This window comes from Carlito syrichta, unplaced genomic scaffold, assembly GCF_000164805.1.
Source record: "Carlito syrichta isolate Samal-C Ts95f unplaced genomic scaffold, Tarsius_syrichta-2.0.1 Scaffold309894, whole genome shotgun sequence".
Taxonomy (NCBI): Eukaryota; Metazoa; Chordata; class Mammalia; order Primates; family Tarsiidae; genus Carlito; species Carlito syrichta.
In genome coordinates, this window is record NW_007253990.1 from 140,592 (window position 1) to 151,659 (window position 11,068).

The 11,068-nt window shown below is 38.1% G+C and overlaps 1 protein-coding gene across 1 annotated transcript; it reads left to right on the plus strand.

Moving 5' to 3' along the window:
- The first annotated feature begins 4,237 nt into the window (after positions 1-4,237).
- Positions 4,238-9,776, plus strand: LOC103270674 (olfactory receptor 51F1-like). Its single transcript, XM_008068207.2, has 2 exons — positions 4,238-5,155; positions 9,396-9,776. The coding sequence occupies exons 1-2, from the start codon at positions 4,238-4,240 to the stop codon at positions 9,774-9,776; spliced, it is 1,299 nt and encodes a 432-aa protein (XP_008066398.2).
- The last annotated feature ends 1,292 nt before the right edge of the window (positions 9,777-11,068 follow it).

The following is an 11,068-nucleotide window of genomic DNA, read 5'->3' on the forward strand; positions in this document are numbered from 1 at the left end:
ATTTATCATTATTTTTTGAGTCTACAATTTAACTTCTCAGAAATTACCAGTAGCAATAGCAATAGCCACTGTTGTATTTGTTATTGTATTCACTGATTTTACCTGGAATACAATGAACCCTTTCATCCTCCATACACTGGAGTCTCCATTTTGGAACAGTCATTTTTATTTTACTTTTTTTTTTCACTTTTTTTTAATCAATATTTTTTATTATGATGTTGTGGGGTACAGTTAAGAGTTAGGTATACAATTACGTTTCATTCAGGCACCCTGTTTATTTTACTTGTTTTTTATTCTTTTTTTCTGGGACACTAGTGATCAGTTTGTTGGCTTTTCGTATTTTGCCCTTTCCAAATATGATTTCCTTATTTTTTTTTTTTTTTTTGAGTTGGAGTCTCACCGTCGCCCAGACTGGAGTGCCGTGGCCACTCCCGGCTACCGCAGCCTCGACCTGCTGGGACTCTGGCGATCCTTCTGCCTCAGCCTTCCGAGTAGCCGAATTACAGGCGCGCGCTACCATGCCCGGCTAATTTTTTGATTTATTGTAGAGATGAGGTCTCGCCTGCCCAGGCGGGTCTCGAACCCGCAGGCTCAGGCAATCCACTCACCTCAGCCTCCCAAAGGCACGGGATTACAGGCTGAGCCACAGAGTCCGGCTCCTTATAATTTTCTTTTAACCATTTTTTCTATGTATTGTAGGAGAATTTCTCAAGTACATTCTCTAATTTAAGCTAATTCAAATTACTGTATCCCAATTCTACTCTTGGTTATATCCAGTATGTACTTTCATTCTATTGCATTTTTTTAGTATTATAGTTCTACAGAAGTGTTTACATTGCAATGACGGGATAAACAACGTGCTAGGTGGCTTACAGACATTATTACATATCTTCACATATGCTCGTTCTCTGAAGTTTCCAGATGTTGTTTCCTTTTTAATGCAATATTTTAAACATTTCATGCTAGTATTTTTTTCTTTATACACTCCCTAGTGCAAAGCAAGATCTTTTCAGTCATAGACAGATGATATATGATAGAGAGAGAGAGAGAGAAAGAGAGACAGAGAGAGAGATTATGTGTATATGTGTGTAGAGAGGGCTTCCTCGTGCTTTCTACCCAATAAACATAATTAGGTGGAGTGCAATTTCTTGCCCAATTCCCAGTTTTCAGCAGCCTATGCTTCACTAAGACACTACCCATGCAACCAGCATTATCTAGTTCTTAGTCATTTTGAAATCAGAGGAAATTATAAACAAACATTCCTGAAATATGCTATTTTACTTCTGCCTCCTCTTCTGCTGACATAGACGCATGTGGGCAAATATTTATTTCAAAATTAGTGGGTCTCTACCAATGATACTACCTGTACTTTATTTTTGGCTATTTTTCTTGAGTTGAGATGCCTGGTACAAAGACAAAGTCCTAGGTCACCCTATAGTTAAACATCCTATAAAAATAAATGCCTGGTTTCCAACTTGTTATGTTGGTACATACTCTGGGTTTTTTTAGTTTAGACTATGGAGATGTATTGAGTGTTATCCTGTATCATGACTCAATCCATCTCCATATTCTTTAGTTTAGAGGAGTTATTATTCTCAGAAAAATTCTGGATTTACAATAATCATCAGTTCTAGCATTAGAGCTTCTTGTGTTTGTTTTTTTTATATTTATCTGTATTGAAAAGTTAATAAAAAGTTGGGACTGTTTTGGATAGTGCTAGTTTAAGCAACTTTAAAGTGAAAATCTCCTCTAAGTCTTAAAAAAAAAAACCCTGACAGCAATATGGCTTAATGAACTAGAAAGAGTTGCAATAAAAACAGAAATTGATGATCAACAGATAGGAGGTGAGATCATATGAACACTTCTGATTGGGCAACTTGCTATATGGAACGACCATAGAGTTATTAGTAGAAATGGGGAAAATTGAATATACAAGCCGTGGTTCTGTAAAGAAGACTGACTTCACATGCAGCCATATTGTGTTTGAGCTTACTCTGAGATATTTAAGTGAGGTAATTAAAGCATTAGATATATAGATCTAAAATTCAGGAGATAAGCTGAAAAAAATAAAAGCTTTAAAGTGGAAAAATGAATAAATAAAAAACATTGCTCATGAATAGCCTATATAGAAATAGACAATATGTTTTGAAAGTAAACAAATGAATTTTCATCTACACTCATAAATAAACTACATAGTAAATTAGATGATAAAAATTGCACAAAAGGGACATGATTAGTGAACATAATCTTGAATGGATTGCAAAAACTAAAAATCATAAAATGTTTAAAATATGTTTTCTGTTTTAAACAATAGCTTCAGTTTTACAATAGATGTGCCATTTCCAATGGATTAATTTGGATTGCAGCATTGAATATTGTTTTAAGTATTTACTATTTGCTAAAAATACCTCAGTAATTTATTACTTATCATACAATACATGCACAATCTTGAAATAAATGTGTTTCAACTCTGAACCACAGAAATTCTAGATCATTAGAGAGTTGCAAACATAGATATCTATCCCATATAAAGAAATATATTAATATCAATTGAAGTCAAATTATATCATAATTATTATAGTTATCATTATTGTTAGACAATATAGTATAGTTGTTAATAGCACAGGCTGTAGAATCTTTTTTCCCCTGATTTCCAACATCATTTCTTCTTCTTTTTTTTTTTTTTTTTTGAGTTGGACTCTCACTCTGTCACCCAGATTGGAGTGCAGTAGCCACTGCAGCCTCGACTTGCTGGGTTCCGGAGATCCTTCTGCCTCAGCTTTCCAAGTCGCTGGAACTACAGGCACGCGCTACCATGCCCCGCTAGTTTTTGAATTATTGTAGAGATGAGGTCTCGCCAAGTTGCCCAGGCGGGTCTCGAACCCATGGGCTCAGGCAATCCACTCACCTCAGCCTCCCAAAGCACGGGATTACAGGCTGAGCCACTGAGCCCTGCTTGAAAGAATACTTTCAAGGTGACTGAAGCTAAAACGTTTAAGAATAAATACACAATTTTTAATAAATAAATTCCAGTTTTGAGGGGGTCCTTCCTTGTACCTCTTTCGCTGGTTTTTCACAAGGTTCAAATGAAATAAAGTATTAGTATTAATCAAATAAATTAAAGTATTTTGAAAAATGTATGAAAATAACCATACTATTAGTATAATTTTATATATCTGAGTAATCCTGTAAGTAAAATATCAAAGGCCAGATTAAGGACCAGGGCATATATGTTACAAAACAAGCATATTATTTGCCTCATTGATTTTTGTCACAACAGAGGTAAGTTTCATAATCTTAAAAAGTGCAGTGTTTATTATTTTAGTGTTAGTATTTTATTTGCAAACTAAGAAGAATGTTAAGCTTCAGTTTTATAGGTGAGGCATATCTCCTCTAGTAAACATATAATGAGGCAGGATACAATAGCATTATCTAGGATGACTTCTTAAGTAAATTTAGTTCCTGAGAGGAAATGTGTCCTTGCTTACTTAAGGAGGTAAATTAAACTCAGAATCTAAATTTAATAATTCTGAAATTCAAACAAAAATTAGTCAATTACTTTTCTAGACCAAAACCTAATCATAGTTAGATAAAATATTTCATTAAAAAACCAGACAAATCTAAATTGATAAACATATATTGGATATTTATTATGAGCAAGCAATTCTACTATGCAAAATTTAGTTAAAAATACTCCTTATTCTCATAAGACCATATTAATAAATATAAATTTATAATCCGGTTGAAGGATATAAAATTTAATCAAAATGATGGATAAGTGTCCAAGGTGGTGTGGTAAATATCAAATAAATCTATCTAAATAAACCTAAATTAAAACGAAATTAATTAACTGACATAGGTCAGTGTTGAATCTCACAGACAAAATATTTAGCAAAAGAAGCCAGAAACAAATAGTGTATAATGCATAATTCTATTTATATCAAGATCAAGAATGGGGAGAGTCATTATGGTAATAAATATCAGAATAATGGTTACTATTGGCGAGGACATTGATGAAGTTGAGACATTAGGAAACATTCTGAGTTGCTGACAATGTTCTATGAATTGATTTTGAATGCAATTACATGGGTATTTATAACTGTCAGATTTCATTGCGCTGTACTCTAAAGTGCTATGCACTTTTCTGATTATATATTAAATTTTAATTAAAATAATTTTAAAACTCTAAATTTAGAAAGTCAAGATTCTACAAGATTATTTTGCTCCCACAGACCATATGCCAATCTGCCAGAACTCCACTTTCCCTACTTTCCTCCTGACGGGGGTCCCTGGACTTGAATGGGCCCATGCCTGGATCTCCATCCCCTTCTGCTGCCTCTATTTAACCGCCCTTTCTGGGAATGCCTTGATCCTATTCGTAGTCCTCACTGAGCCCAGTCTCCACGAGCCCATGTACTACTTCCTCTCCATGTTGTCCACCACTGACATTGGTTTATGCATCTCTACTCTGGTGACAGTGCTCAGAATATTATGGTTCAATGCCCGGGAGATCAGCTTCAATGCTTGTTTATCGCAGATGTTCTTCATTCACCTCTTCACTTTCATGGAATCTTCAGTGCTTCTGGCTATGGCCTTTGATCGTTTTGTGGCCATCTCTAACCCCTTGAGATACGCTACCATTCTAACTCATACAAGAATCGCACAGATCGGTTTGGCAGTCATTATCCGGGGAGCGGCCATTTTGACACCACTGGTCCTTCTTCTTAAGCGTCTGTCCTTCTGCCACAGCCATGTGCTCCGCCATTCTTACTGCTTCCACCCTGATGTGATGAAACTCTCCTGTTCAGACACAAAGATCAATAGTGCATTTGGACTAACCGCAATCATCTCTACTGCTGGGGTGGACTCCATCTTCATCCTGCTCTCCTATGTCCTGATCATTCGATCAGTTCTCAGCATTGCATCCCCAGAGGAGAGGAAGAAGGCCTTTAGTACCTGCCTTTCTCATGTTACTGCTGTGGCCATATTTTACATCCCTTTGATCAGCCTGTCTTTTGTTCACAGATTTGGAAAACATGCTCCACCCTATGTGCCCACTCTCATTGCTAATGTGTACTTGCTGATCCCCCCTGTGATGAATCCGGTCATCTACAGTGTGAAAACAAAGCAGATTCAGAAAGCTGTGCTCAAACATGTATGCTCCAAGGGAACTCATACTTAACAACTACGACTCCTAGAAAGACATATTTCAATCAGGAAAATGTACCACAAATTGGAGTTATGACCTCATGCAATTTTAGAGTTGAGTGGATCTAGATGCTATCCAATTAAAATATCTTCACAATGTGGTTATCCTTCTTAAGGCAATTTTATCTTTTAGACCACCAAAATACTAATTCGGATTCTCAATACCTCTCAGCTACCTTATTCCAATAGACGGTTAACTGACCTACTGTTCCTATGCTGTTCCTGCTCAGAGACACTTTATTCTCTTTGAAATATTTTTCCAAATATCCAACTCTAATGAAATGTAAAAACAAATAAACATAATTTCATGTTTATTTCTCATACAGTAACCACATGAAGCAGCAATTCCTGTCTATGGTAAAGTCCTCTACAATTTGGGCTTAACTTTCTTTTCAAGTTTCATCTACATTTTTCTCTTTCCACATACTTTGCAGACTAAGCAAGTCAGTCAAATAACTACTGCCTCAAATGTATGCAGTATTTAATGGTGGGCTTCACTTCAACCTCGATGTTTACTTTTCCACCTTGAAATTCTACTTATGTTTCAAGACTCATCTTTAAATATATTCTTTATTAATTTTTCCATGATTGCTCAGATAATACATGATCTGTTTATCCATACTTTGCCTTTCATATTGTTTTGCTTGTTTCTGCTTTGACTTTATGTGTATTGAGTGTGTTCCTGTGTGTATATATTATTTATTGTTGTTTTCACAGGTCTATACATTTCCTTAAAAACTTGATTTTATTTGACTCCTCTACAATACCTGTCAGAATATCTTTCACATAGTAGATACTCATTGATAGCTGTTAAACTGAATTATACATAAAATACTATAAAATTGTCTATCTGAACAATTCCAGTGAAAACTTATTCAATATTTAACATGAGCAACATAAGAAAGTTTTCTTGGGGACTTCTGGCAAGATGGTGATGAAACAGGTCAGACTGTGAGAGTTTCAACAAAAGCAAGTACCCATAAACACTCTGCGTGAATGGGTATGTGCCAGTGGGTGAGTGAAAGTCTGTCTCAGGGGAGACTTCATGCACTCAGGGTTGTCTTCTAGAGGTAACTGACCCCCCCCCCCCCCACTGCCCTGAGATTGGAACCACCAGCATGCTGGATCATCTGTTGTTCTCCTGAGTAGAAGAAGTGGAAAACAGCCGATCTTCATCAGCTGGCACCTGGCCCACACCATCATCTGTGTCAGCAGAGCACTATAAGCCCAGGATCCATGGAGAGAGAAGATTGAGGAGAGCTGGAGAGGAGCCCCACCACCAGTGAGGAAATGCTGGCTGCAGCCACTTTCTGCATTGCCCTACCCAGCTACACCCAACCTCCAACTTGGGACCTAGAGGTAATCTCATCAAACTTGGAGAGACGGTATCTATCCCCCATGCTGGATCAGACATAGACACATCAGATCTGAGTGGGAGACTTGACAGGCAGCAAGCCGGGTGAGTTCAGAACTGATTCACCCTCATCCTGCAGTAGGCCTGGGTCATCTGACCCAGGCTGAGAACAACCCTATAAGCCAGCACTGAAAGCAGAGAGGAGGGGCTAGAGATCAGACCTGAAAGGAAGTTGAACTTACAAGAATGAACTCAGAGCAAGTTTTGTTGATGTTATTGTTTTGTTTGTCTGTTTGTTTTGCTCGTTTTTCTGTTTTTTTGTTTGTTTGTTTTTTGTTTTTTCTCTTCTCTCTTTCTGTTTTTTATTACATTTTCATACATGCTTTGTGTCTGTTATTTCATTGCTGTTCCTTTTAAACTTTGTGTTTATGCATAGATATTTTTTGAGTGAGTGTACATAAATGGGGGGTTTGTCGGGTTGTGTGTTTATAAGATTATCTATATGTTTTTGTGGTTTTTTAAATCTTTTCTGTCTTTGTTTGTGTTTCTTTTCATTTGTTAGCTGGTATGCCTGTCTGTTTTCCCTCTTCTTCTTCTCTCTCCTCCTTCCTCTCATCCCCCTTTTTCCTTTCTTTTGTTTTCCATTCTTTTCCTTTTTCTTATCTCACTTTGCTCTCATACCCTCACTGCATGGACAGATCGTAAGGCAGTGGAATGTGCATTCCAGGAGGCCCACACACCAATCAGTGGATATGGGGATCTGCAGATAGTTTCTGAATCATAGCTCCCCCTCAATTAAATCTCAAAACTGCAGAAAGTACAACCTACCCACCAACAGTCCAGCTCCAGAACTGAAGAAAGCCAGGAGAATCACATAGGGAATAAGAGATTGAGCAAACAGAAGTAAAAGCTACCCCATCCCTGAACAATAGAATTAAAGAAGAGGTTAAAAGGGGGGATCTACACTGTCCACAGGATAATTGGTCTCAAACCACAAATCCAGATATGAAGACATGAATAGAGATAATAAATAGAATTGAGGAGAGATAAGAGGAAAGAATGAAGGAGTTGATAACTGAGATAACAGCAATAAAGAGCACAGAGAATGAAATAAATAACAAATGATAAGCATGGAAAGCAGAATTAACCAAGCAGAAGAAAGAATCTCAGAGCTTGAGAACCAAAATACAGAACTAAGCCAAACCATTAAAAACATAGAAAAGAAACTTAAAAAGATAGAACAAAACCTCTGAGAGATGAGCAATTATTTCAAGAGGTCAAACCTAAGATTAATTGGAATTCCTTTTGCAGATAGAGAGACAGAGACCACCCTAGAACAAACATTCCATGAAATTATCCAAGAAAACTTCCCTCATCTCATCAGTGATGTGACCAATCAAACACAAGAGATTCAGAGAACCTCTGCAAGAAAAAATATGAGAACACCAACTACTAGACACATACTAATTTGCTTACACAAAGTAGGTATACAAGAAAAAATTCTAAAAGCAGTAAAAGAAAAAGATCAGACTACCTACTGGGGAAGACCAATTAGAATATCAGCAGACTTATCTACAGAAACACTTCAGGCTAGGAAAGCATGGAGCCCGATATTCAAAGTTCTCAAAGATAAACAATTATAACCAAGAATTACCTACCCAACTAAGTTAAGCTTCATCAGTGATGGAGAATTAAAGTCCTTCCCTAAGATTCAATCCCTAAGAGCTTATGCTGCCTCCAGACCAACTCTACAAGAAACACTTAAGAAAGTATTACACACAGAAGAAAGGAAAAAAAGAACGACAATGCCCTTCCCAAGAATGCAGGAAAGAAATTAAAAACATGCAAGAATAAAGCCAAAAATCAAAAGACAGGCAACAAACAACAAACAGCAGCAACAACAACAAACTCTATAAGAATATCATGACAGGGATAAAACCTCACAACCCAATAATTAATCAATATGAATGGAATAAATGCACCACTGAAAAGACATAGAATGGCAAAATGGATAAAATATCATGAGGCAACAATACATTGTCTCCAAGTGACTCATCTCACCAGAAAGGACACACACAGACTCAAGGTCAAAGGATGGGAAGCAAAATTTCAGACAAAAGGAGTCATGATCTTAATATGAGACAAAATACATTTTAAGCTATCAAAAATTTTAAAAGGCATGGAGGTCACTATATAATGATGAAAGTTTCAATCCATCAACAATAAATATCCATCCTAAACAAATATGCACCCAACATATGAGCACCAACTTTCATAAAGCAGCTTTTAGGTAAGCTTATAATATATATTGACTCTAACACTATCATAGCTGGGGACTTAAATACCCCACTCACAACTCTAGGCAGATCATCCAGACAAAAAATCAATAAGGAGATCCAGAACCTCAATGTGACACTTGACCAAATGGACTTAATTGATACCTAAAGAACGCTTGACCCAAGAAGCATGGAATATACATTCTGCTCATCACCATATGGAAGGTCCTCTTAAACTGACCACATCCTCAGCCATAAATCAAGAATAAACAAATTCTATATGATTGAAATTCTGCCATGCATTTTCTCAGACCACAGGGGAATAAAAATAAATATCAACACCAACAACATTCCCCCAGGACCCACAAAGACATGGACACTAAATAGAATGATTCTAAACAACTCTTGGATCAACATGGAAATCAAACAGAGATTAAAAGTTACCTGTAAACAAATGAAAATAGGGCTCGACTTCCAGCAAGATGGTGACGGGGCAACCTGGTCTTTGAACCCTTCTGCAAAGGAGAACTACAGTGGGTCTCTGGCTCTCACCCCAGGGACTGCAGACCCCAAAATCACAGCCTGCTCTTCATACGGAACTCGGCCGTTGCCACCGCTGGGGCATCGCAGCGGACTGGACAGCCACTGCAGGGCAGATGCCACTGCCGCAGCCGCTGCAGCTACTGCAGCCACCGCCAGTAGCGCATCGCACCACCCAGAACAGAGGTGATCCACGACTTCAGATCTTGAAGCCCCTTCAGGGAAGATCTGCTGGGATCACTGCCACCTCTCTGCGACCAAGACATGCTGTACGCCGTGAGTCTCCTGCCTGTGCCCTGAGGCAGGCATTCATCTCCAGTCTCACGGGTTCCTGTCTGGCCCCACCCGCTCTGGGGCGAGGAACTGAGATAGCACCACCTGCTGGCAATTCAAGGTAACAACACCAAAACAGGAGAAACAAGCTTGAAAAGGACATAGGCCAGAGTGGTGAACGGAGGGTGATTTGAACTGTCCTTCACAGCAGACCAGGGGCAACTGACCCCAACTGCAAACTAATTTACCTGCTTGAAAAGAAAGCTAGAATCAGAACTGAAAGGACATTGGACTTAAACGAAGAGTCTCAGAGTGTGCTTCATTGATTCTGTTAGTTTAAGATTTAATTCTATTCCTACTGTTTGTTCCTTTTTTTCCTCCCTTTTCATTTTCTTCTCTTTTCTTCTCTCTGTAAACCATATCTTTGTATAGAGGAACAGCACACCAGTAAGGTGGTGGGTTAGCTTGTATGTTAGCATCACTATATGTTTTATTTTTTTTCGTATGGGAGTTGGTTCATCAGTAGCTGTGGTCCATTGTTTTTATCTGTTTCAGTATATGTCTCGCTCTCCATTTGTTGGCACACGTTTGTTTCCCCCCTTACTCCTCTATCTTCTCCACCACCCTCTTCAACCCACTGTCTGCTCCATTTTCATCCCTCTGCTAACCACATTTTATTTCAGGGAGTAAACCTACAGCCCCAATGCACAGACAGATTCCAAGGCAGTGGGAAGTGGGTTCCAGATTATCCACACACCTGTCAGCTAATACCAGGACCTGCAGATTGATTTTGAATCACAGCTCCCCCCTTAAGTAAATCTCAAAACTGCAAAAAGGACCACCCCCAACCTACAGTGCAATTCTAGAATTGAACAAAGTAAGAAGGCATACATAAAGAATAGGAGATTGAACAAACAGAAGTAAAACCAATCCCTTTACCCCTGAATAACATAATTAAAGAAGACGGTGATGTGGAGGGAAGCAAAAAGTAGGGGAGGGGGAAAAACTGCACAAATGAATAAAAACCAAAAGAATATAGGTCTCACATAGACCCATGGGAAATCACACACTGAGAAAACAGATTCTGGAACACAAACAATGAAGAGCCCCCAGAATGACTGGTCACATGCAACAAACCCAAACATCAAGACATTAATGGAGAGAATTTTAAAAATTGAGGAGAGACAAGAGGAAAATAGGAAGGAGCTGATGTCAGGAATAGCAGCATTAAAGAATACTGTGATGGAAATGAATAACAGACGAATAAGCATGGAAAGCAGAATCAGCCAAGCAGAAGAAAGAATCTAAGAACTTGAAGACCAAAGTACAGAACTAACCCAAACTGTCAAAAGCATAGAAAAGAAACTCAAAAGACAGAAAAAAACCTACAAGAGATGAATGATCACTTCAAGAGACC